The 27,619-nt window shown below is 34.7% G+C and overlaps 1 protein-coding gene and 1 long non-coding RNA gene across 2 annotated transcripts in view; one reads left to right on the forward strand and one right to left on the reverse strand.

Annotated features, from left to right (window-relative positions):
* Positions 1 to 15,946, forward strand: part of LOC109537534 — a 37,166-nt gene extending 21,220 nt beyond the window's left edge. The window contains exon 4 of the long non-coding RNA XR_007282097.1: positions 15,861 to 15,946. This is a non-coding gene — a long non-coding RNA (uncharacterized LOC109537534). The remainder of the gene's footprint in view (positions 1 to 15,860) is intronic.
* An 835-nt stretch (positions 15,947 to 16,781) lies between these two features.
* LOC109538094 (cytochrome P450 4d2) lies at positions 16,782 to 26,852 on the reverse strand. Its single transcript, XM_019905158.2, has 8 exons — positions 26,562 to 26,852; positions 26,008 to 26,205; positions 25,761 to 25,955; positions 25,363 to 25,601; positions 23,732 to 23,863; positions 23,434 to 23,674; positions 20,009 to 20,188; positions 16,782 to 17,579 (listed from the first exon to the last, which is right to left on the reverse strand). The coding sequence occupies exons 1-8, from the start codon at positions 26,728 to 26,730 to the stop codon at positions 17,422 to 17,424; spliced, it is 1,512 nt and encodes a 503-aa protein (XP_019760717.2). The 5' UTR covers positions 26,731 to 26,852; the 3' UTR covers positions 16,782 to 17,421.
* Positions 26,853 to 27,619: the final 767 nt, after the last annotated feature.

A 27,619-nucleotide genomic window follows, 5' to 3' on the forward strand; every position in this document is an offset into this window, starting at 1 on the left:
GCCACTTTACTTATATATTTTTTTACTTGAAATCGATACGACTAATAGTTTGTGAGATATGGCCGACCACCTCTCTTAGTGGCCCACCCTGTACAACCATTGTTTTTACTGGCTCAATTGGTTCAATCTAGGGAAACCGCCGCAGAAAACATGTCGTATTTTATGCTGTTTTGTAGGTATAGATATACACACTGATGGACAAAATTAGCGCACCACCTATACATTTTCCAATAAATCATCAGAACATTGTGCAGTACCAATTGTTTTTGGTCCCTTTCCGTTCATTCCAATGCAAGTTTCTACTTGTTTTGTGTCATTTGCGACTTTGTGTGTGGTGTTGTTTTCGATTCAGTTTTCTTCCGTTTTTCCTAACTTGTGTGTAACTAAAGTGTATTCGCATTGAAATGTCCCCAGGAGGAAATTTAAGTGAGTTTGATGCGGTCAAAATTGTCACCTTGTTGGAAGAAGGATATTTCCAACGTGAGGTCGCCCGAAGGTTGGGTGTTCATCACACCACCATTGGTTGATGTCTTTTTTTAAGGAAACAGTTTGCCATGCTAGACGACCAGGGCAAGGCCGACCAAGATCCACAAACCAAGTGGACGATCGTTTTATGCGACTGCAAGCTTTAAGAAATCGGTTTATTACCGGAAATTAAATAAAAAATTCTAAACGGCCGAAATGTTAATTTCTTCCAAAACGGCAAGAAGAAGGCTCAATGAGTCCCAATTGAGTGCAGAACATTACGCAAAAGGTCCTCTCTTAACCATAGCCGACAAGCAAGTTGACTTGAGTTTACTCGAGAACACGTGGATTGGGATTTGGATGACTGGAAGAAAGTCTTATTTTCTGATGAAGAGTGGGTTTAAAATCTTCGGATGGGGAGCTTTTATTTGGAGAAGACCAAGAGAAAGATACAGCCAAGCATATACAGGGTGATTCAAAATTGGCGTCATTCCTTTTAAGGGGTGATAAAGGCTCCCTTGGGGAGTACGAGAAAAATATTGAAAATGATTTGTTCGAAAATTTCTAGAAGATATTAACAGTTGAAGATCGAATTTCAACTTTATTATTAAGCATTATTTTGAACTGGTTCCATGTTTAATTGGTAGCATATTGGAATACTTAGGCATTTAAAAACAAAACTTACGATCTTTGCTTCAAATTACGAAAATTTTTGGTATCAAAAAAGTTCTCTTCTACAATTTTTTTATGAAAAGGCACAGCGGCAATGATGTTTTTTGTCATTAACAGATAGTTACAGGTGGATAGCCTTGGTCGATAATAACAATAATTTGTCAAACTGTGACTTACTTTGAATTTCCTTTCACGAATTTGCGGATATGCGATTAGTTCAAGGGAAATGCTACAGTAAGATAGCAGAACCTGAAAGAACTCACGCCAACAAAGGGTGAGGAGAGTGGTTCCAGGAAGATATTGGACGATAGATGTTGGGTTCCAGGCGCAGGGGAACACGTATTGGACATAACTGAATCAGGGCCTTCCAGGGGCACTCAGAGCACAATAACTGACACTTTCCCAGGCACCAAATAAATACCGAGGGCTACATTCCTACCACGTTGGTACGATACACACAGCACAAGGAAATACAAATGGAGCAGGAGTTAATTAACTGAATACGAGAAGCTGCTTGATAAGAATGGATATTAAGGAGATTACACAAGCACTAGCTTGTTTCGAGTGAACCATTCAAATGTTTGCTGGACATTCGAGGTTATGAGAACACGTTGACATTTCGTCAACAAATCTTGTTGAATTTACCTTTTATCCTTGTCTATCTTATTGTCAGCTTTAAATAATTACGAATCCACAGGTATTTGCGCAATGTTAATTAGGCAGATTACCTTGAAAAACATTGCTGCCGTATTTCTGATCTAGGTTTTTGCAAATTTCTCAGTTTTTAATAACAATTAATTTATTTTACAATTTTTTCTGTACTCCTATAACAGCGCCAGGCAACACCTCCAGAGGAATGACGCCAATTTTGAATCACCCTGTATGGTTCCCCAACCGGCTTTCCGTAGTGAACGATCTGGAGGTATTTTACGCGAAAAATTACGATAAATTTATAGCTTTGTAAACATTTTACAAAAACCTTTTTCAGCGTCGAATTCGAAACAAAAACGAAAATAAATTCCTCCCGTTTTTCTCAGAAAACCATTAAGGTTTTCTCCAAAATCGATTACAAAACTAAAAGTTTTTAATCGAAAACTCAAAAAACCATTATTTTCGGATGAGTTCCTTCTTTTCTGACAATAATGGGGCCTTTTCAGCCAAAAATGACAACATTAATTTTGCTAGAAAACTCGCCTCATTCATCGGTTGCAGGGAACTTTAGAAAACCATTTCCAGCTTCGAGTTTGGCACAAAAATCAAATATTTTTATTCAGTTTTTTACCAATAGTAATTGGGACAATCTTGAAAAAACGATTAGAGAGCAAAAGTTTACAAAAACTTATTGGAAAAATTCGCGGCCCTCATCGCTCTGAAGATTTCTAAAGTTCTTTTCAAATTTTCAGGTCATTCCAGTTTTAACAAAGTTTCTATTAAGCAATTCTGTCTACGCAAAAATCGCATTATTTTTTAATGTTACTTAAAATACTGGCAATATTCAGGTATTTTCTGTGGAGAATTATAAGATACATTTTATTGGAACACTCGCCTCCTTAACCGCTTTGCAAAAATGTTTGGAAAACTTTTTGCAGCTTCAAATTATGGACAAAACCCTAATGATTATTCCTATGTCTTTTTCCGAAAATATTTCCCCGAACTGAAAAGGCGAAAGTTGGAAAAGAATGTTCATTTATTTGGAAAAATCTTTTCCTAACGTTTTACTGTAAAATACTGGCAAACTGAATCTTTTATGCAAAAAAATTAAGAGATTGATTTTACAAGAAAACTCGTCGATTATCTTTGGACTCAGTTCGGTTGCTGGGAAAATCTAGATTACTTTTTTTTAGTTGTTTGAACAATGTAGTAAAACGTTACTGAGAAAAAAATGTTAATAACGCTTTTTTAGATGTGAAAATTCCAGTCTGGGGTCTCGTAAAACTTTAAAAAATGAATTATAACTCATTAACCGATGAGTTATAACCCGTTAACTCAGAGAGCGGCAACAACTGAATAGCGCAACTCAACACAGTGTTACCCAGGCCTAATTGAATCTGTTAAAGACGGAAATATTACCCGCATTTCAAAATGTATTTTTCATAAGTTTTTACCAAAAATCTGATAAACTAGTGATTCATGTCTCGTTTAATTTTTCTTCCGAAAACATTCTCATATTAATTTAAGAAACAATAACTTGAATTTTGTTGACAGTAAGAAGGGTTTATAATATTTTTTCTTTGAAATTTATAGATGGTGCGCTAATTTTTGTCCTTCAGTGTAGATACTTTGCCATAGAAAACCTTCTCATGTACGAATGTCCGAAAAATTTGACGTGATAATGGGAATCAACGTCAATAGTATTACCGGGTGTTTACGGCTACAACTTTTCATTGTTTTTCATAATGTTCCTTTAGCAGGTTTCTTCTTTTAAATTTCTTCAGTATCAGTGTCTAATTCACGTTTCCGTCGCAAAGTATTGAAAATAATGACTAGACTAGATACGCTTTGATTCCAATCCCAATCGAATGACTAGTTCGTATAAATATCTCAGCATTTTCTGATCAACTTCGCATTCTGGATGTTGGGTTCTCTACTTCGGATTTGAAAGTCAACCTTTAATCTCGTACATGTTCGATTCCTCCACAAAAAGAGGGCTGAAATGGGGAACTAACTAAAATGCAAATTAGTTCCGAAGAAAACGGAATAAATTGAATAATGCCATACCGTCTCGAGCAGATAAAGGGTCCAAAGAAATTTTAATCAAACCAATCATTTTACAGATTAAAAATGGAAATTTTTCTCCATTTATTCGCCGATACTGGCTCGCCTCTGTGATGTATACTCGATGTTCTTCATGACTTTGCAGATTGAATTTTATCTCAAACACTGAAGCTGAGCCTTAATAAGAAATCAAGCCACTTTCATCAGAAAGTCTTTTCCTCCACGAAAATTGCTTTATTTTATAATACGTTGCCGTCCGAAAACTTCCGATTATTTAGAGAATGAGGGAGTAGTTTACACCCGCAAAGTTCTCCTCTCTCCTGGAAAATCGACATCTGCACGATGTCGTCAAGAATGTTAAGCGCGGTTTTCGGTTTTAGTTTATTATTGAAGGAACTTCGCCGGAAACCTGAGGGTGGCCCAAGCGGGATTCCAATCAACGAGGGGACCGCATGATGAAATTTTAAAAAGGCTTTTGGCTGTAAAACTGAGAAAAGGGTTTCGTGAAGATGCCATTCGAGGCCAATTCATGTTTTCGTACATTATTGAGGAGTCCTTAAGTGACACAAGCGAATATTCGTGCAAAAGAACCACTTTTATATCGTAAGTCTGTATGTCAACAAGTAACAATCAACTGGAAAATTTTCTTATAAAAAATGAATTAGCAAATAATCTTAAAACTGCAATTACTGAATGGCTGTATAAAATTAAACTTGATGGTAGAACTGAAGTGCAAGTAGCTGGTTTGCTTAAATAATTACTGAATTTCCCATGAAAATCGCACGAAAGTGAAAACGCAGAAACTTAAGTCGTAGAAGACATTTGGGTCAGATTTAAAGATTGGCATAGGCAGTGTTTTAGTACAAAATGTCCAATACTTAGATATGTTTTCGCCAATTTGATTTTGCAAAGTCGATTTGTTTATTATTAATTTATAAATTTATATGCGTGTATTATAGATTTTCTGTTAATTTATGCAACAAACAAACAACTCGAGCCAACTAAGCCGTCATTAGGAATGCATTCCACAAACACAAATAGGCGCGTTTCAGCACGTCGAAATGAAAACAGACAGAAACTTTTCCGCCGCACGCACACACCAGCCGCTAATAAATTAAAATAAATTATTTAAAATTCCGTATTTACACTGTTGCTTCAATCCTTTCGCAATTTATTTAGTTAGCGTTCAACACCATATTTATTTTGGCAGCCGCTCACCCATTTTCGAAACACGCTCAACATATTCATGTTCGCTGTGCAGAGTTTCGCATTTACCAGTTCTTGTTTTGACACTAAATGTTGACATTCATCACGAGTTTATTCAATTGATCAAATTTTAAATACTCGTTTTAACTTGGAGGATGTTTTAGTGGGGTTTCACATTTTTATAGTTTATTTATTTTTGCAACCAGCTTTAATACATTTGCTAGAAGAAACCACTTTTCACATTTTGTAACTATGCACTTCAACAATCAATCTAAACGTTCAGGCGCTGCCAAGCCACTAAGTGGGGTTATTAATTATTTTTCATTTAATTAGTAATGACATCCATTATTAATGGGCTGTACTTAAAATTTTTTTCACTTGAAAATGTTTTCGAAAATTTATAGAACATATTAAAAGTTGAAAATCGAATTTCAACTTTGTTGATAAGTATGATTTTGAAATGGACCCAAAGAAGAGCAAAAGAGCAAAAAACAGTGTAGATAGATAGAATAGAATAAACCACAACATTGCTGGAAAAACCTGAAAAGTCTTAACAAACCGCCGCAACTGCATTTTTTTAGTGATAATTATCCGGAAAACATTGTGAAGCTTTTCTGCTCCTCTCGAGGCAAAAGCCCTCGACCCGATTGGCGTTTTGCCAATGCGCGCACTTACGTACACTAAAGGCGCCCTGACGTCACGACGTCCCATCAGCGTCACACCCCTGTTTGCAACGTTGCCGTGATTTAATTACCACAGTGGGGGCTGCCCTAAGGGGGGCTAATTAGTTTAGTAGGAGCACGGACATTTTAATATGAATTGAAATCCGGCTATGCCCAAAACCAACACTTTGATTGGATTTTTTAATCGTGTCTGATTCCGAGCCATTATATTCATTTGACCGGTTTATAACTGATAATAGATTTTATTAGAGTTTCTATCCTGGGTTGTTAAGATGAAATTGTAGGATTTACCATAAGGTACCAGATAGTACCATCGAGTAGAACAGAACAACAGGGGCAAAATTAATAGAAAAATCACTAATGAAAACATAAAAATTGAGGTAAAAACAATCAGAAGAACATCGACTGCTGGTTTATTTCCTAATCGATTAGGAGAAAAACACAAGTTTTGAAGTGAAAGGACTGAAACGTTTACTCAGTGATTGACCTTCTCTTCTATTCATTCTTCACTCGACTATATTGTTAATAATCGTCGTCAATAAATGTATTTTTGCCATCAACGTGAATAAAACCTCTACAATGAGAAATGGAGAACAATCGAAACACTGAATGAACAGAGACAGGTAAACATAATACGATTGACGAAACATCTAGACCGAAACAGGAAAGATAAAGCAATTGATAAAACATCAAGAAGAGTCTTTGTGGCTGATCAGACCCTCAGATGGCTGAGAAATTAAACTACTCGATGCCATAATAGCTGGATTGAAAATTGAAAAAGCCTGCCATTTTTCACACAAGCATCAGACGACTAAATAATGAATGAAGATTGCCCAAACGAGCAGCAAGGGTATTCTGCATGAGGGAGGCTTCTAAAATAAGAATAAATGGATATAAATGAGGCAACCTAACACAAGCAGTGCAACATACGGATCTGGCTCGTTTTTCAGTTTTAATACAGTTTTTTTATATTTAGCATTTCAAAATTGTTTTTCTCTGCGAAATTTTCTTATTCGTTTCTTTCTACTGCGGCGATAATCTTGCAACGATTGTAGTCTTTTATGATTTTTGCATACAAGTGAAATAGAACGAGTAGTTTTAACAGCAATTAGCACTCTTTTAGTGGAAACCGCAGAGCCATCCATCGTTCCGTCTGTTCTCGAGTTAGAGATCAGAATCTTAAAATATTCAATTCCACGATCGGGTAAAATCCCAAGTGGAAAAAATAAATCATCTAGTCATTGCAAACCCCGTAATTGCGATGCGGGGATTTTCTCTAATTTAGTATGAAATGTCTTGCCTTATTCGCACTTTATTCACCTTCTGAAAAGTTTAAGCTCAAGTTTAAGAGAAATTTTTAATTTCTGATCTAATTTTGTTAATTTTCTCATTAATTATTGATACAATCTGGCATTATTTCTATTTGTAATCATTGATTAAACTGATGATTGTATGGAAACTTCACTGAGTTTAATCCCGTTATAATTTTGAGGCCGAATGGTAGTTCTGATTTGTATTCGGCGATTTTGCGTTTTAACAACTATGTCGCATTAATTTGACTCCGGTCTCTCAGTAATCGACGTTCCCCTCCATATTTATGGAAAATCATGGAAATTGAACGTTCCGAAGAGGATAAGTAAATCGAAAAGCCATCGAGAAGAATTGGACTTTAGGGATTGAAAATGCTCTATGTAGCTCATTTTTTGGCCTTTAATTTTTTTTTTTCGATTTTGTCGTTTTTATTTAGGGCGCTAAAAGTTAATGGCTTTTATTCAGTCTATAAGTATGGAAAATTGCCCACAATGAAGCTTTTCCATTGTTTTACATAATGTGCAATTAATTAAATTTTTCAGGTTTGGGATTTTTTCAGATAATTTTCTTACTTTTTAACGATTTTCGCTTTTTTAATCATGCCATTTAAATATAAAATTAGGAACTGATTGGCATTCGGCATTTATCTCCAGATTTATGGGGTGTATGTGTGGATCTTTTTTCTCTATTGACATTTTATACAAAATTTTGGTTTTTTGTATTGTTTTGCCGTCCGCAATGCTCTTTAGTGCTTTTCTGGTTCAATTTGTTTATGGTATTAGTCAAGTGGCATGAACAGTAGATGATTCGTGCAAACTCATAAGGCTAAACCTATGCTACTAGTCTGGATGATTAATATTCCCCAAACACAACAAAATCAATTAAACTGAACAGTTGCCCAGACAAAAGTCAAGATTAATTGCTGATTTTTAACACGTCATGTTCTTTTGTGGCCTAAACAAATTATTACCTTTTAACAGGCCGATTTAATGGGCAATTATTAATTATATACAACTCAAATAATTTTCCTTGTTGTCGTGAATAAATAATACGTCTAAATGGCACGATAAATTCTTTATGGCGTTGGTTATAAAAATGAAAATATAATGGTTGATTTTATGGTAGTTTTATTTATATTGCCCGCTGGATGACATAACGTTCGTACTTTTCTTCTAGTTCGACTTCGTGTCCAGGAAATTCATCGCCTATAAATCGGTTAAGAAAAACATAAACGTAATTGATAGGCGACTTTATGTATTGTTTGGAAAACACGAATAATGACGTATTCGATTGAAGTAAAAAATAGGCAATTGCTATTTTTGCTTGCATAGATCGTACCAAGTAGTCTGCATAATTTAATTTAAGTATTAATTTTTATTAATTGTTTTGCCCTTGTAAGTGAGTGGAGGAGTATTTTCGTATTTGTAAAGGATTATTTCACAAACAGTAGTTGTTGGAACTGAATAAGCAACAATTTGCACGCATCAAGTTTATGGCAATTATTGCTGTTTTATTTATTAATTTTTTGCATTCGAATCACATTGGGAGTTTCGTGTGTTTCAATTTTCCACTGTTCGATTTAGGCGAATTAATTTCCACAAAAAATTGATAGTTTAGTTAATGCCGATCAATGTGGGAAATTATTTTTTAATTTATAGTAAAGATGCCAAGAGCGAAAATTCGTTGAGTGGCTAAGATAAAGTAAACCATACGCTTTATAAAAGTGAATAATACAGCATTATGACATTTACACAGAGTGTACCAACATTTAAAGGTCAAACTTTGTGAATGGATTTTTTTTATTGCGCAGTAAACTTAATATAAACGTTTTTAACAAAGAATTTAACTTAGTTTAGACTTAGAGTTTAACTTGATATTCAAAGTATTTCAGAATTTAACTATTAATACATAACAGACAATTAATTGCTGAATTAACGACCATATGTTACCTAAAGTAACAGTAACGTTTCAATTTGGAATTCCAAACAAGATTATGTGTTTGTGAACTAATCTGGTTTTTGATTTTGGGGAACCTGTATAAAAGCGAAATTGTCCTTGTAAAAATTATGTTCGGTCCTCCAGTTCAGTGACAAGTTCCGTGAAATATTTCTCCGCAGAGCATGGAATGCAATCATTTTTGTCCTGTTTCGGATTCATTTAGAAGCTTGGCAGCATAATAATGACGATGGAGAATTTGAGAATAAACTTTAATTAGGTCGTTTGTATTCAGGACCATCAATTATATTTTGGACGCTTCGTTTTCCGGCATTCGCTTAGGCATGGAATAGCGCAAATCGCCAAATAAGTCGGGATTTATGGTGAAAAGTCGCGAAAATATTAGATGGCCGGAAAGAAATGAATATTTGCAAACCTGTTTAGAGTATGAAATCAAAATGATCATTTGTCGAAGAGAAGCAGCACGTTTATGCCTAATGGATGAAGAAGCTGGATGTTGAAGTTCTAACTCGGGGAAATATTCATTGTAGATGCATTGCATAGATTGAATTGCAAACTGCACAAGGGCAAGAAAACTCGTCATTGGACCAGAATGAATCACTAAATAAAAAAAATGTTTTTAAAAGCAGTCCTTAACAAATAGCTTTAACAGTTTGAAAAAAAAAGAGTTAGTACTTACGTACATAAAAACGTTAAGATTTCGTTTGCTAGAATTTTAGAATGATACGAATTTCTCTATTCTTCTTTAATCTAAAGAGGCAAGGAGTTTAGAGGTGAAAGAAGAACCGGAGACAAAGTACCATTATTAACCCCACAAGTTGGTAAAACAAAATTAACAAATTTGATTCTGAAAAATATGAGACTTGATTAAACTCGTTCAATCCAATCACTATTCTTGTATGTTTTTATTGTGCCTCCCGAGGAAAAGACCGGAAAAGACAAATAATATCTAGTATAGGAAATAAATAGAAAACACCACAAAACATTTGATATTCCATCATATTTTCAAGACGCTTTGTGAGAGAACCAAATGGCTAAAATGTAAAAATGAAAAACCTTCGAAAAAATAACACTAAGTCGTTTCGTTTCTGAATAACTCGAAAAAATCTAAACTCTTCGATTGTTGATATACTTCTTGTTGGAAGTTAATAATGAAGCTGATATAAACCAGTTACACTTTTATATGGCGAGCTTCAGTCAGCCTGAATACCACTTTATTAGTTTTTTATGTTGGCATAAAAACTTTATGAGTTCCTTTTCTCGAAAACATAATACGCATTTCTTTTAATACAGGCCTGTCTATTTTTTTAAATCTTTGTATGTGCTTTGAATAGAAATAGAAAGGAAAAATTTGGACACATTTTGATTTTAGTGTATGTGGAACATATTGCTCTTAATAAACTCCTGAGCAAATGAACATCCTGAAGTTTCGTCTATTTCCTGGGAAGTTTCTTTCCATTGAGAAATACTCCGTTAAAGAAGAAAATAGTTATTTTTACATACTTTGTCTGTTGAAAATATTGAAAATATAAACATTTATAAGAAATAAACGCTGATAATGGGTAGAACAAATACACAAATATATCGGTGTAAATACTAGATAACGCGATGTTAATTATAACACATCCATTCAAATAACATTGAAAAGTTGCGTTTTTTAGAACATTAATCTCGTGATATCTCAGCCTTCTCATTTTGTTTTAATGAACGTATTCTGTAAAAACTTTTTGTATTGTGTGCTTGTTTCCAAAATAAGCGTATTAAAACAAGCTGTTTTGTGTGCTTTGATAGAGTTAGGTGGCTCCTAAGCTCCATATTAATAACTGTTTTTATTATTACTACAGTTTGTCAAATGGTGTCAGTTGTGGTAAAATACTTCCTAATAACCTCTCTTCCGGTTCTTTTCCCCTAGGAGTCCGAACAGGGGCCGGAAAGTTCATATAATACGTCCAAACTTTTCGAGACGCTCCTCTAAGATATGTCCCATGGGACAGCTCGAGAAACTATTAAATTTTGCTTGCTATTGGAAGTTATTCCTCGACTTCATATCCTGGAAATTTTATCAGACAACCAGGCCCATGTTTTCGATGATCTTTCCACCCGGGACTTCCATTGGCTCATTCAATATTAGTTAATCATCGATGTTGCTTTCTAATATTAGAAGCTTTTCGCATCGTGTTTCAATGATTATGAAATTATATGTTTGTTACAAAAGTGTGTTTTAAAAAGTTGTTCTAAGTAGTACGAACAAACTTTACCCAATGCCAGAAAACACTGGACGTGATTTAAAAACTTAAATTTACATTTTCAAGAAAGATGAATGCTGATTTCAACTCTGGTCGGCTTTACTTAAGTGCTTTTTAGCGTTGAGCAGTGAATAATGGCAAGAAAATACGGTCATGTTTCTGGAACAGAAATGATCGCAAATCCGAATATATCCATAACTCATTTCGGCAAATTCAACCCAAGTTTAAATCCAAACCGGACTAGTCAATATTTACGAGTCCTCCGGGATGTTCATGAAATATTCGGAAGCGTTTTAGATATTCCCTCAGTTCGCTTTCGCTCTTCGGGAATTTCAACAAATTATTCAATTGAGTTACGATTGGTTAATGGAAAACGATTTCCGGGTCGGCTTCTACACGAATTGCACTTAATTTTAGGTAAATACGCCCTGCGAACGATTCTGTTCGAAGCCTTTAGTTTTGTATATTTATGCAAATCGGATGCAGAAATATATAGAGTGTGTCAAAATGTCCAAAGAAATGATAAAGATTTGGTCGAACATTAACAGAAGAAAACATGGTTTTTGAGATGGTTTAGTGTCCATACATTGATTTTTAGTCTGATGATTCGTTCCTGAATTTTTAAATATTTCAGTCAACGCCCGATCGTATTTCTGGCTTTGATTGAAAAAGTCAAAAGCGAAACTTTAATCCAACTTTTTCCTGAAGCTGTGCAACTTCTCTAATGATCTATCCTGCAGTTTCATCGACAGATTAGCTAAATTTTGGGTGGGAAGTGCCTTTCACAGTTTCCCTATCCTCCTCTAAACCACCCTGTCTCAGAGCTAATAATTTGAAATTGATTGAAGAAACGGCTATCGTTTACACTGGTTTCCTGACCTGGATAAAAGCAAATTTTTTTTAAATCGCGCTTGAAAAATGTATTAGTTCTGACAGGTTAATTGATATCACCAGGTCGGGCGCGTCCACCTAATTAATACCTTCCAAATTGATAAATCTGCCTTGCAAATGTCAAGTTCGATCAGTTGCCCAATCGGAACTAATTAAATGTGATTAATTCAGTTGTTTTCGAAGCTTTGAAGTGGCAATAATCCAACGCTGACCGACATCTAACAAATGAACGCTATCTGGCCGACAATCAAAAGTGTCAAAACAGGAAAAGAAAAATTCGCCGCAATCAATTTTCTGTATAGAATACAATGCGGGCGCATAATGTATGCCGGAGATCGTATATAGTTGTTATCTCAGTTTGCAAATTTTGTTTTTCAAGGATCTTTCTATTTTAAAAAGGTTTTTTCCAACATGTCGAGCCACTATTTAACATGGACGAGTAACTCCAAAACCACTTGAATAACGTGCAAACAAGATATAGAAATGAACAAATTTTGTTGTTGAAATTGGAACGAAGGCCATTTAAAATGGGTGGTTCAAATGGGAAGTTTAATTTTCTTATTTGGTCGATTCCTACCTTATTACGATTAAAAACACAAGATTAAGTAATGTAAAGTGTAAACGAGTAAAATAGTTCGAGCTCCCCCCGAGAGCTTATATTAATTATTTTATTATATTCATTTAAAAATACTTTCTCTTTAGCTACTCTTGCTTTAGTGCATTGGAAACTGATTTTCCTGCAATAAACCGTTTTCAACTGCGAATCGAAATTCGGTCGCAGCATGTCTTCCGTACAACCAAGTGCATTAGCTAAACATGGAAATCCGTGTTAAAGTCTGTTTACCAATTCGTATTTATATTCGTAGTTTGGAATTTGAATTTCAAATGGTGCAAACATTCAATTTGGGTGCCGCCGTTACATGGAAACATGGAAAGAACACACCGTTGTGATACATGGAAAGCATACGGAACGAGTTTCACTACGATATTATTTTATTCATAATGGTTTCATGAAACAGTTAAATTGAACTGAATTTTTGGAATTGTTTAACGATTCTAATGCGATTATAGTTGATCTAAGTGAAAATTTTCAAATGAAAAACAATAATCGTTTTCTTCCAGTTCAAGCGCCAGTTGTCTTTGAAACCCCACGGAATTCTGTATTTCGATCACTCTGCAAATATAACATGCGTTCTTTCAACCCTGCAAATATAACGAAAGTGTTTATGGGAAATTTGTGCGAATATTTAACTTTGTTCTTTGACTTGTACATCTGCAAATCAATTTAACGGCAAATCAGAACAAATAGTGGCAACAATTTGTTATCCGGTTTCGGCGCGATAATAAGCCCCGAAAATTATATATCAAAATTATTACGCCATTAGTCAGAAAGCTTATCCCGAGCTTTGATAAATTTGTTTGTCGTGTTTACATGCCCTGAGTGACAAATTAACTGCTGCGTATATCGTTTCCTTTACCACACACGTCGTCTTTGGCTGATAGAGTGAAGATTTGCATCAAAGCGCTAGTATATTCTGCTTCAATTTAATGAACAACTATGAGAATTTGTTTAAAGAATGCAAAGAAAGTGTTGGAGGGGTGGCAACTCAATCTCTAACACTTAAAAACACTCAATTAAAATTAATAGTGCCGATCAGGGGGCGTGAAATAAAGGAATGTTTATCCTAATTTCTCATTCATACTTTCCTTACGCGTTAATTTTCAATTTCATACTAGAGCTGATTTTGACGCATTATTTACACTCAAAACGTGTACCAAACTAAAATTTCCAGATTTTAAATTTTCCTGGAGTTATTTTTAGGTTTGCTAAAGTCATTCATCAATTGAAATAGCCAATGAAAATTTAAACTATAAGAAGTATTTCCCCATTTTTTTGCTAGCGCAATTAAAAAAAATGTTTCCAAGTTTAGTAGGTAGGGGGTAGGGTGGGGTCATCCGTAGCATTCCCAATTAGGAACTGATGTAAATTCGAGATCTACATCAGTTCCGAAGCGGTTCTAGTTTTGTAGACTTTATTTTTAAGTCGCATTCTAGAACAATATTCTCGTCTTCAGTCTTGTTAGAGCTTATTATGGATGCTAAATTCTTGTAAAAGCCAACTTAATCTTCAAGTTTCTTAGAATTATTATTTCCAACTGTCATTCTAGATGATGATCTTGTTTTTAGCCATTTCAACTTATTCTTCACATTAAATTCTTAAAAGAGCCAAATTAATCTTGAAAACTTTTGACCCCGAATCTCACACCAGAGTAGCATGTTTTTTAGAGTTCTTGATGTTTATCATAATTTTAGCAAATTGTTGACACGAAATGATTTTATTTTTAACTTTTAAACGACAAATTTTTAAATTCAAACCTGCTCGACACTCTAATCTTAAGAGTCTTATAAAGACATGGTCTCTATGTGCTTAGTAGCAATTTCTGTGCTCTAACTGCTTGGAGCTTTGAGGGGAGAATTTTTTAAACAAAACTTGTATTGTATGAAAGGGATGTTTAATCTATCTTGTTCAATCTGTTAAATCTCTCTTCGGCATAATAGACGTTCGAACTTTGGCCCTCTGGTAGAGCTGTGCATTTCTTCATGCTGTGTAAATTTCGTCCTTTTACCTGCTAAAAGTTTTAAACGACGAATTTTTTAATCAGGTTTCATCTTTTTTTTTCATCAAAACAATTTTTTTTTCGGTCAATTTGAAAATGTTCTCAACATTTCGGGCCTCCCAAACATTTCGATATTGCCTCTTTAATAGAGCCATTGTTGCTCTATATTTGTGAGAAATTTGTGGTTTTTGTCGAACTCGTGGTAGAAACTGTGAATTTATACAGCAGATCGCGATGGACAGTGCAAACGACGCGCTGAAAGTACAAGTTTGAAAATATCCTAAAATTCACTCTCAAACTTGCTGAACACTATAATCGTATGCGCCCAATAAATACATTTTTAGAAGCAATCTCTTTGCTCTATCAGCTCAAAGCTGTAAAGGGCAAATTTTAAAAACAAAGCCTATATTGTATCAAAGAGAAGTTTGAAGAGCCATTTTGAGAATTGGCAAAATTCTCCGTTGAGTCTTAAAGACATTCGAAATGTGACTCTCTCATAGAGCCTGAACAACTCCTTACTTCATCTGCACAGATGTTTCAAGAACATGTCGAAACAAGATTTGTAATGCAAAAATTAAAATTTCGGCAAATCCACTCGGGCCTATGAATATTTGAAATTTGCCTCTGTAAGGGCCATTTTTTTACTAGGTCGTGATAGACAGTGGTTCCAACAGATGAAAACTAGGTTTAAGGATTTAATTATAATCATTAACAAAATAGGGCCGATTTAATAACAAAGTTATAATGTAAAGTTTGCAAATGTTGCAATAATTATTGGTCGAACACACTAAAGGAAATGACCGGTGCAGAATATTGAGCTAACTTAAAACTCAAGCCAATTAATAAAACTATGTATTTTTAATTTATAAATTGTTGCAAATAGTACCGACTAAACGTGTTTCACTTTTAAAACAAATAACGTTATTTTATATTTTCTATCATTATGTTTTGTATAGGTTTACTGAACTGAATCGACTTTTTTGCTGGCTCAAAAAATCCCCGAAGTGCAATTGCAATAAAAGCCCTGATTTGTCAAAAACCAATTTTCTCTTTCCTTTTCCTAGCAAATGCCTGCTAATGGAGCCGTTTTGTTTCAGGGAGAAAATGGCATATCGATCGACTTCAATGGTGGAAACGTTACCTACATCCCTATCAATGGTGAGTGCTAATTAACTTTTCATGTTTCATTTTTTTTATCTCGTCCATTCAATCTTTGCTCTATAGACTTTATTAATTATTGGATTCGCGTTGCCTGGTTTTCTAGTTGGTTGTCTAATTGGTTTGAGTTTCGATTATTTGCCCCAAACGCTTTTTAAAATTGATTTTGGTCGTCGAAAAAAGTCGAAAATTCGGATACTGTTGGATGAGAGTGAATTTTGATAACGATAAGATATAGGTATAGCAGTTTACAGATTATTGTACATAAATTTGAAGCTTATTACGTGAATTCAATTAGTAGAGTATTGTAAAGACATAGAAAATGTGGTTTGTTTAGCTGAAGAAGCTTCAGAAAAAAAATGTGATATCAAATCTTGATCAAAGTTGATACTTTAAACTTTTTGTTATTGACGAATTAAGGAAAATTCTCAGGCGGCTGAAGTAAGTAGAGTCTCCTCACGTTTTCTATGAATGAACAACGTTTATTCATAGGACACTTTAAATCCCCGTTCAGTATCATCAAGTATCTATGAAAAACGGTGCACAGTCTGCTTGCAAGATTACATATTAGGCGAACAAATGGTATCCTTAGCATGCGATGCTGGCATATAAATTGCCTCTGGCACTGCAGAAGACACGTTATCCTGAAATCACATTTTATATCGTCCGGATTTCCTTCTAAGCCCTTCCAGGTATGGGAGGGAACGATTATCCAGAACTGGAGTGGGCTACACGTTCACTACTCTGACATGCATTATCTGGGAGATAAAACTCTGTGGTTGTTCAGCAGATTTTATGACTTGGAGCGATATTATTAGTCGATTACTCAACCTGTTGCCCATTAAAAACAAATAGCCGTCTTCAGTTAAAACAAGTTTATATTTATCAGATACATGGGACAAATAAATTGGAACATATATTGCTCTGGAAGAGAATTAAATCTCACTTTTGGCACTAAAAGAACAATCATTAACGTAGCTGCTTTAGGAAGTGAGTTAATAAAAATATCCCGCTCACTTCAGCAACGTTTTTCCTGTGCAAACTTATGAAACTCGTCCAGTTTCCGCCGGCCATCTAATCCGAAAAGGAGTTATTTTCTTTCCACCTTTAGTACTCTCGTTCTGCTGCTTCGTTGCAAGTGTCACTAAACTCGATTTTTCTGACGTTAAAGCGTTTTCCCTAGATATTGCCGAGCTGGAAAACTCTATTCCCAAAACGGATGCTTAAATTTGGTTCTGTGTTCTTTGCGCGTGTTTTCATTTCACCGCGTTCAGGAAATTTAGTCGTTTTTCAAGGTGCTTTGAAAATTGGGGCTGAAATCGTTTAGCGGACACAACTAAAGCGGAAAATGTACTGAATTCATCTGGTTTTATCAGCGAATTTGTCGCCCTTTGAACGTTAGTGCACAGAGCCATATAGTATTTATCGAAAATAAGTGTTTTTCATCTAAATGATACTATTACTATGGTTGGTTATGGACACTACGTTGGTGTTTCTCATTTAATTTCTGGGTACAATTTTCATTTTGTACCCGTTCATGGATTTTAGAACCGAACAAGTTCCCAGATTAATGGTAAAATTCGGATCCTCCTCAGTCCTAAATTGAAGCAGCAGCTTTGCCACGCAGGTTTTCAGCGAATATATCGCATATCGTTGCCCTAAAATTGAAGAAAACAGTCTATTTATCTCTGAATTATTTTAACTGGCTATCAATATAATGGTCTGTAAACAATTTTTTTCAATAAACTTTCAATTCAAACAACAACTTTCAATAAAAATTAAAAAATTGAATAAATTGATTTTGAAACTGTGCTATTTTCTGCAAGAACGTGAGATATAAAACATTGGATACATTTTGAGGGCCTTTGAAACGTGCTAAATTGAAACATTTTTTGCTACCAGGTTGGGCATGCTTTCTTAAAAAAGTCGTCAATAATAGTCAGCTATTTTGAGCGGTTTCCAAGATAAGCCTCTTTAAAAATCTATCTAACTTCTATCTAAGGATGATTTCGAAAGATTTAGACGTTTTTGGAGATATTTAGAAGCTTCGTCTGTTTTTTAATACCAAAAAATATTTACACGTAAGTGTAATGATTTAAATTTGTATCAATTAAAAATGTAAATCTCTGCTATATATTTTTTTTCTGTCTACTGTTGTTGAGGGTAAAAGAAGTCCGTTGAATCCTTTTAGAGAGGTATCGCGTTTCCTTAAAAATGCAGATTTTTAATTCGGTATTGAAAGGCAATTGTCCGTCTTATTCAGTGCAAAAGATCGTTCAGTGAAAACTTGAATGCTTAGATACAAAAATCTAATCTGACAACAGAAAGATTTAATGACAATGCTACAATCTGCTTAGAAACCATTCAGGAAAAATAAGACAACTAACTAAATCGTGTACCTTTTGCTTGTTGAATTATTCGGAAGCTACACATTGCTTTGGATTGATAACTTTGATATTACTGTGACGAAAAGCATTGATTTGGGGGGAAAATAAAAAATCGGTTAATTGCAAAACCCGATCCGAACTAGTTGAATCGATCCGCAGGTTCCCATTTTCTAAATAATTCAGCAGCTTTCTTTTTCTTTGGCTCGTGGCGGTGACTTTAGCTGTGCACATTTCTTGAGCAGCAATAGATATAGTTCAGGGTTTTTTTAACGTCATTCTCTTCGTGTTATGTTAAGAAATAAAAACTGTATTTTAATCATTTGTTAGCACTATTTAGGTGTCTGCATTTATAAATGTTAGTAGGCTGTATTAAAATTGTTCCAGCGATTTTGGGCCGGTTATGAGATCAGAGAACTTTAGCAATATTTTAATAGACAAAAGTTTGTCAACTTTTTAAATATTTTCAACCAAAAGAAGAGCTTTTAAAACATGCAATCTTAACAAGCAAAATAGTAATCAAAATTAAACTCTACTTCTGTAGAGAATACAATTTCAGGTTACTTTGATTAGTCATTTTCTGGGACGGGGTGCGCTCAGCATGCAAAATTCAAAAAATTTTCAGATATTTATATTGATACTACCACAGGGTGAAGCATGATAGTAAAACAACGCAATGTGGTAAACCATAACGATGCAGAACACTTGATTTTATCTTCACCCAAATTTTCATTAAAATATCCACTAACTAAAAAAAATTGCAGTGCGGATAATTTTTGTATGATTGATATATTTTGTGAGGTCAATATGCTCTAGTTTCCAGCTTATCAGGCGAATGTTCAAGGCAACTTGTGTTCGCTTGCTAGGATTTATATGGTTACAAGAGCTCTAACAGGGTTAGTTTTTCAAATTAGTCAATGGCGTTCCACAAGCTGGGTTTTTATGGCAACTTTTCTGATTCGAATATCAACACTGTCAACTTCTATGGAAGCAAATTCGGTTTACATGCAAATAAACCTTGAAAAACTGGTTCAGCTTCTTCGCGCCGAATATAAACATCGTAATTATTACTATTTATCAGTTGGCATATGTTTGAATGAACCGTGCACTATCTTGAGGCAGTGTTAACGGTAACGTAGAATACTTGGAAACATTGCATATCTAGAGCAAACAATACTCGAACAATATCGGTTTTAATTAAAATTTGAGCAATTTGAACGATCGTGAACATTGTGCTTGCAATGAAGGTAAGCGCCCACGCACGCACCTAAAGGCAAAATCGAATTTAGATGTGAAACACAGCAATGTAATATTTAGGGAAGCAAATAATGGAAATAGCAGGAAAAGGCGACAGATCGATTGACATGGTTAACTAGACTCAGTGGTGGAGATCAGAATTGTCACCCTCAAATTTCATGTTTGCGTTACAATCTTCCATACTTCCATATTAGATCTGGTGGCTCATCAGGCTCAAGAAAGTTCACATTTTATCATCAAGAATACTGTCTTTTTGTGTATTTTACCATGCGATTCTTCTAGTTGAAGTTTTGGTCATTTTTCCTCAAAACAATAGTCGTGATAGACAGAACAGACATAGATAACGTACGTGTTTGTTGATGTTTCCACGCCACTGGTCAGCAGTTCCCGTGCCGCCCTCACCTATTTACCCCTAAAAAGTTGTAGTTCTATTCGGGTTTACTTACCGATGCAGTTGCGGGATCCAGCGCTAAACGGAATATACGAGAAATTGTGTCTCTCGCTCATTTTTTCGGGAAGAAATCGGTCCGGGTTGAATTTTTCGGGATCTGGGAAGACTGCCGGATCGTGTGCCATGCCAAAGAGGAAAATTGCGATTGTCGTGTCTTTGGGAACGGTGATTCCATCTGAAAGCACAATGGAGCAAATCGCCCATGATTAAGCAATTTCATAAGTATTAAGTTGAGCGCGGACAAACGTTTAAGCAAAAGACAGTTTTTGTGAAAGTTTGTATTGAAAATATCTGGGTTTGGGTTTGACTTGAATTGTTCGTGATTTAGGAGTGGACAGTGAATTAACGCCCACAAGAAGTAGAATTATGTGAACGAAAATTGAGATTTGTTATAAAAAAAATACCAACCTGAACTAAAGGAGTTCGAAACTAGTAGCTATCAGGTTTCTAAAACTTCACTGATTTTTTAGGAGTTTTAGATGAAATTTTATGCAGTCAGACAGGACGATGGACAATTCGTTGCTTCAACGACGAGTCAATGAATTTTCCCCCGTAAACTGAATTGATTCTACCTATACATATAGTGAAAGCTTCTAATTTATTCTGCCATGAAGATAACTTTAGGGCAATAAGTACAATGTGGATAAAATTCAAGTTTTTACGTACGAAATATGGAAGTTCTTCTAAGTTTTCATAGAATTTTATTCTAAATTCAACAGCAATAAAATATTTTTGAGTCTGACTGTGTTTATTGCGAAAAATTGAAATTTTAATTTATTAATTTCAGAAGAATTTTAAAAGTTGAATCATGAAAATATTGCATTCTTTAATTTATTGTTATATTATGATTTTGTTTGAATATTACCGTTCATCGTTTGAATGCGATGTCCAGTTGGCATTTTAATTTACGAAAAACTAGGAAATTTTAATTAATTTTCTTTATTTTATTACTGAAGAATCAGATTTGCCGTTCAGGCCAGGAATCACATACCTAAAATGCAAAAGTTGTTTGTTTTTGCTTCCTACAAAGTGTGTTTGTTTTCCTCCATCCTTCACGATATTACGTTATGAGAACGATTATAATATACATACAAATCCATTAATTTAATTAACTTAAGGATTAACGATTACTTGAGCTCATTACTCTCAGCTTAGAATTTATAAAAAATATATAGTCAGTCAATGCAAGGATTTTGAAAAATTTATTATAATTTTATGTTATTTTACTTCACGGCTTTGCATATTTGTAAGCCTCTTTTTAAAGAGTTTATGCAGATAAAGTTGATGGCTCGACTTTTTTTATAACAATAGGCCACCTTGGATTACACAAAATAGTAGGTTCAAAATTCCAAACAGTTTGGTCTATTTGTTTCAAATTAAATATGTTTTCATCTATTCATCCTTGTGGGTTTGATCGTAGGAAAATCCTGCGAAATGTAGAGTTTAAGCCCCTCAATCAGCCAAATATCCCGAAAATTATAAAATTTATTAAAATAAATTAAATCTTGAATTCTCAGTGTCAAAAATGTGCAGTGTTTTTCAAGTAAAGTCGAGTCAATCAACACTATATGCATAATACGATTTGAATAGATCATTTGAACCGTTCTTTATACCGTGGGTTTATTCTTTGGAAACTTGCTAACTACTAAAAAAGATACTTTGCTGATTCCATTACCAAGGGGAAACGAAAACTTGCTCTGAATATACGGTACTTTAAATATAATTATAAAATATCAAATAATAATTATAGAAAAAAAATAGAATTTTCATGTATAATATATATATATATATATAAAAAATAAGCGAAAAATATGAATTTTATCGGAAAAACTCATGAATGAAACTTTTGAATGGTCACTGGCAGAAATTTGCAGTGTTTTTCAAGTAAAGTTTTGTACATCAATATATATCTTTCCACTGTTTTCATGCCGTGATTGCTTAGAAACTTGATATCTACAAAAAAGGTATAATTTATGCTTCTGTTAAAAAAAAACGCTGAAAGAAACAGTTCACATCAGTTAGTTTGTGTAAATGATCTAGATGGCAACTGACACTCTGGAACTTTTGACCATAATGAAAACCTCCCGAAGAATCTTCATTGTCGTCCGATGCGTGATTATATTCAGAAGGTTGATAATTGTGCAAAAAATCCGAGGTAAGTTCATTACTTTCGCCCTGATCAGCATCGAGCCCGCAACCCCAACCAATTGAAACTTTCCTTTGTCAAGGCAAACAAGAAAGCGATATCCAAAATTGTCTCCGTTTGGCGTTTCCAACCCCCATTCCAGGTCAACAAAATTACGATCAAAAATAAGTTTACCTTTGCTAGTATCTCGGCATTACAATGGCCCTTTGATGGCATTGTCCCTTTCAGATCATTCTTCAGACGTTACCTCTTCCGGAGGAACAACAGCCCGAATTCGAAACCCGACCTTAATTGGACGTTAGAGTACGTACGCTCGGTTCGCTCTTTTTCCAGGTCGATTTTTCGATAATTTGTTTACTTGTTTTGGTGGGATGTTTTAAGTATTGGATTTCGGGCTCGGCTAACAAGATCAGCAACATGGTTAGGCGCAACCAAATCTGATTAAAAAGAAAATTGGAAATCTTACCGAATTGAGATGAAAACAGTTAGGATCGGGAACTTCTATCAACGCTTAGCGTGATGATGTGTTTCCAAAGTCTGATCGGCATATTTTAAGCATACTAAACGCGCCTTTTTTTTAATTATTCACTTTTAAACAGAGTGGGTCCGAAAATGTGCAGCGCAGACAACAATGTCTTTCTAATAGAACGCCCTATATTTTGTTTAATTTTTGAATTCTTATTAAATTTTTTATTAGTTTTTATTATGAGAAATGCGAAAGGAAATTGGGTTGTTTTTCAGTTATGGGTTTCTAACCAGTTTCGAGACTTACTTTATTAAGTATGGGAAAAGACAAACGCACAAAAGTCTGAACGTACCGATGTTCGCCTTTCTGAGTTTTTCACTTTAAATTAAATTATTTTCGAATATTTAAAGCGCATTATTCACATTGTTCTTACAAAATTCTTATAAAACTTCTTCTATGTATCATCGCTCACAAACATACTTTAAAAGAGAATTACAATATTTGTGTACAGTGAGGGAACAAGAATGTTCATTTAACAGTCGAGTTCGGTAAATGTAAATTTTTTCGTGGCTATTTTTCGGTTTAAAATAACCGGAAATTCCTGAGGTTTCATTCCAACAAAACTCAAATTTCACATCGATTGACGAAACCCWCTCAATAATTAAGCCATCAATTTCTCTTACATTATTTAGTCAGCAACTGAGAATATTTTTTGAACGTTGTCGATAGAACACATTGTGAATMACAAACGTGTGATTTTTTTATGATGGAAACATGTTTAAACTTTTATATTCTTATCACGTCTTACCAATTTTCCATTCCTCTTCAGTCTTCCGTTCRATCAAAGGCACCGGTTGATAAACCCTTAACGCTTCTTTAACCACAATGTCCATATATTTTAGGTCATTGAGCTTGGAGATGGTAATCTCAGTTTTGGGATCTTTGCCAATAACCTCGCATAATTCTTCGTATACTTTGTCCTGGAATTTTGGATTTTGTGCCAAGGCGTACAGGGTGAAACATATCGCTGTTGCGGACGTGTCGTGTCCCTAGAAATGCGGTTACTTTTGCAAGGATGTTGCTGAATGGATGCGGTTATTTAATACTTCAAACATGAAAGTATTCACTTCGTCTCGTATGTCTTTGTCGGACAAGTTTTCGCCGTGTTGGTTGGCTTCCAAAAGCATGTCTAGGAGGGCTGATCGGACTTTTATACCATCATCCCTGATCCCAGTCATCTGCAAATTGTTTGTATTCTGATCCAAAGTTGAGTGTTTCAGCTACTTTTATCAGTTGCATCATTTGTAAAGCAATATTTAAGGAACATTTTCAGAACTTGACACTTTTTTCAGCTCAGTTAACATACTCTAAGAATATTTTCGACGAGCGTTGCAGTTTAAGTTTTATGCGCAAATTGAGTACTATTTTGATAATGAGGTTTTAAATTTCTCATCAATCTGACGATAAACTTGATATTGTGGAAGATGGAAAGCTACAAGATCAACTGAGGAAAAATATGCGGGCCACAAAAAATGTTAGTACGACAGACGAAAATAGCTTGAAAAGATTGAGAAAGCTATAGACAGGAAAATAAGAATGGATACATTGAACTGAAAGGAAAATGAAGCACAATAATAGAGAAAAAATGATATAGCATCTAGGGTCACAACGAGAATGAAATGGGGTAGAAAATACTAAGAGCATGAATCGAAGCGAAAGAGGAAATAGAGGCATCAATAGTGCCGAGTTAACAGGAGAATTTGCAGACAGACCAAGACGAAATGGAAACAGAGAAGGAACATGTGTTCCAAAAAACAGGAAATGAATGAAAAAAACTGTTTCGGTTCCACTTCGGAAATACATAAAATAAAATCCGATATGAAATATTATTAACAGAGAAGAAAAATGTATGGGGAAGCCAGAGAAGAGATATATCACACTGAAAACAGGTTAGTAATAATAGCAGACATAAATGGCAGAAAATATTAACAAAGCTGAGATGCAAAAAAAGCAAATGTGGCAAGCGAGAGAAATATCATGCAGACAGATTGATGAACGTTTGTGCTTTGAACAAAGTAATAGTTAACACCAGAAATCAAAATCCACTAACGACGCTCTTCTATCAGTATATTCGAGCCCAATTAACGCAAAATGCGCTCTATTTCCACAGAAAATTTAAAATGTTTTTATAGAAAAGGCGAATCACACATAAGCAGCATAACAGATACAATTTAATCCGATATAATTAACAACATTTTAAGAGATTGAGAATATAGAAGATTCTAAATATATCAGTGATGCCAGGCGGAAAAATATATAACAAATATGGTTGGAAAATACTGACGACAGCTAAAACGAAAGAAAAAAGTGGCAACAATAAATGAACCAATTAAACCAGGTAAAGTAGGAGACCCTGAAGAAGATCAGATATATCAGAATACGGAAAGACAAATGAACAAATGAAAAATTGGACGTGGACCTAAAAATTGTCTATAAAACTCTGCCTGGATGCTGAAATAAGAAATTCTAACTCACGAGAATTATTTCCAGGGTTCGATTTGCACCTACATATCCAGGGACGCAGTTTTAGGCCTTACCTGATGACGGTTATTTCATAAAATAACCGAAACATGTCATTTGTAAATATATCACAGTGGACTTTAGCCGACGCCTTATTTACCCAATACGTACTCAAGAATGAGCACCTCTGATTTAAGCGAAATATGAATAATAATACCTTTCCATGTTTTGCAAATTCTTCTTTTCTTTGTTTGATGACTTTCTCACAAAACTGGTGCAAAGTGTCCAATGTTTGCTGGTAGATCTTGTATGGTTCGGTAAAGCGGAAGAAAAGCGGATGCCCCATCCAGCCCGAGTAGAAGCGAAAAACGAAAATTTCCAGAAAGTCCTTTACAGCGGCTACGTATTTCGGGTTTTTCTGATTCTGGGCCCCTATCGATGTCCCGAAAGCTGTTTCTGAAAACAAACCTTGGACATTAAAACTATGCGAAGGGTATGTTCCACTTCCCAAGCCCTAATCGACAAAAAATTCGTTCAGCATTGTCTCTCATTAAAACTAGTTAAAGTTAATCGTCAGCTTTGCTTCCATTCGAAAGTTTCAAGAGAAAAAATTACCGCAAATTATATCTAGGGACATCAAATTAATAAACGGGAAAATGTCAAAGGTAGATCCCGGAGCTTTTTTCACCGCCTCCATTAACTTTTCCAGCATCACGTTAATCTGGTAGTTGAAGATTTCCATAAAATCCTCCAACACTTTAAAGTGGAAAGTGGGCGTTATCATCTTCCTGCGTTGTCTCCATTTTAATCCTACAGCCACATTAAAAATAACACCCAATTTTACAAAGTACGCCTGCCTTACCGGTGCTTACTAATAAGCCATCCCCAAGCCAGGGCTTAAACAAATCGTAACCGTTTGATTTCGATAGGTGAACGTTGGAGTTTAGCAAGTCTTCCAAGTATTCGGGTTTGTTGATAACTAGTCTTAAGGTTGGGCCAGTCCATAACTTGTAGAAGTTTCCGTATTGGTTTTGCAATGATAACAGAGCTTCTAAATAATCTAAACAAAATTTAGTGAGTTATCTTTAATTAACTCTTCCGAGTACGTTGTCACTTGAAAATACGAGTAAAAAAATGTTTTCAAACTGTATGCAGAGCAGTGCTTTCGAATAACAAATTAAACATTGTAGCATTGTATCAACAGGAAAAAAACACTGCAGATGCACTAAATTAAGCATGCAATTGAAGCCTGATTGGTTGCTATTTAAGGCGATTTAATCAATTATGTAATGGAAAAAATCGTATCTTGTTACTACTGAACAAGAATTACCGTAAAACGCTTTCAAGTTCACTGATTTTTTTAGTTCCAAAATTGATGGTCTTTAATTGAAGATTGCAAAAAAATCGTATGCTTACCAGAGGGCGTTTGTCCGAGCAAGGATGTATTTCCCAAAATAGGAGTCGGTTTAGGCCCTGGAACATCGCTCAAACTTCTGTTTTTGTATACATTCACATACCAGTTCACTAATGGAGTTAAAATAACTGCCAAAAGAACACAGGCGATGGGCAAAACCAAGCAAAACATTGATGAAAAAACGAAAAAAATGTGTGTATCTCTATGTTCCTCTGTTTCAACACTGCATAAATATGCCAGTGAATGTTGGTTCTATTTATGGCAAATTGACTAAATCTGTCTGGAAACTGTCGAGGTTATTTATTAATTTAATTCGGGTTATCTTGAAGAGGTTCAATATTGGGCAAAAAGTGTAATAATGCGACTTGGATGTTCTAGACAGATAATGCAAGTTTAGTAAAAACAATACGCAACTTAAAATATTCAAAATTAAATTACCCTGCTAAATGTATATGTTAAAAAGTCTACTATTTAAATTGTTTCATGTCATTTTTTCCAGCGGTTGAACGTTACCAGCGGTTACCTGGACGAAGAATTTGCCTTTGTTTTATACAAAAAAGTTACAAAGACAAAAACGATAAATTACTGATTATTCGGTGTTTTCTTCTTGTGCTGTTAAACTTAACTTGTAAGAAAATGACGAATAAGACAACAACTAAATTAATGTCTAAAACATACTTTATTTACGAATGCATTTGGCTTCTTATTTAAGATAACATTCGTGTAATAAAATTGCCACAAAATTTGACGGAATATTAACGAATCGATCAATATAATAATAATCAGGAAAATTGCACCCACAGGCCGTTTACTCACCAATTAAATTTGTCTCGTAAAGTTACAAGTGAATTTAAAGCGATGGAAATAAGGAAGCAAGCTTCCGACAAACACACACAATTTGTAAGTTAGGCGGACTTGAACTTTTAGAATAATGAGAAAACTTCTTCAAACAACTTCGTCCTGGGCTGCAATCGGGAATATTCGTCTGGTTTGCGACTAGTACGTTCATCTAAAGCGTTTCCATCTTAAATCCTGAGTGGAAAATTGCAGAGTTTCAATT

The sequence above is a fragment of the Dendroctonus ponderosae genome, unplaced genomic scaffold (genome assembly GCF_020466585.1).
Source record: "Dendroctonus ponderosae isolate FM_Combo_2020 unplaced genomic scaffold, Dpon_F_20191213v2 Dpon_F_20191213_8, whole genome shotgun sequence".
NCBI classification, from domain to species: Eukaryota; Metazoa; Arthropoda; class Insecta; order Coleoptera; family Curculionidae; genus Dendroctonus; species Dendroctonus ponderosae.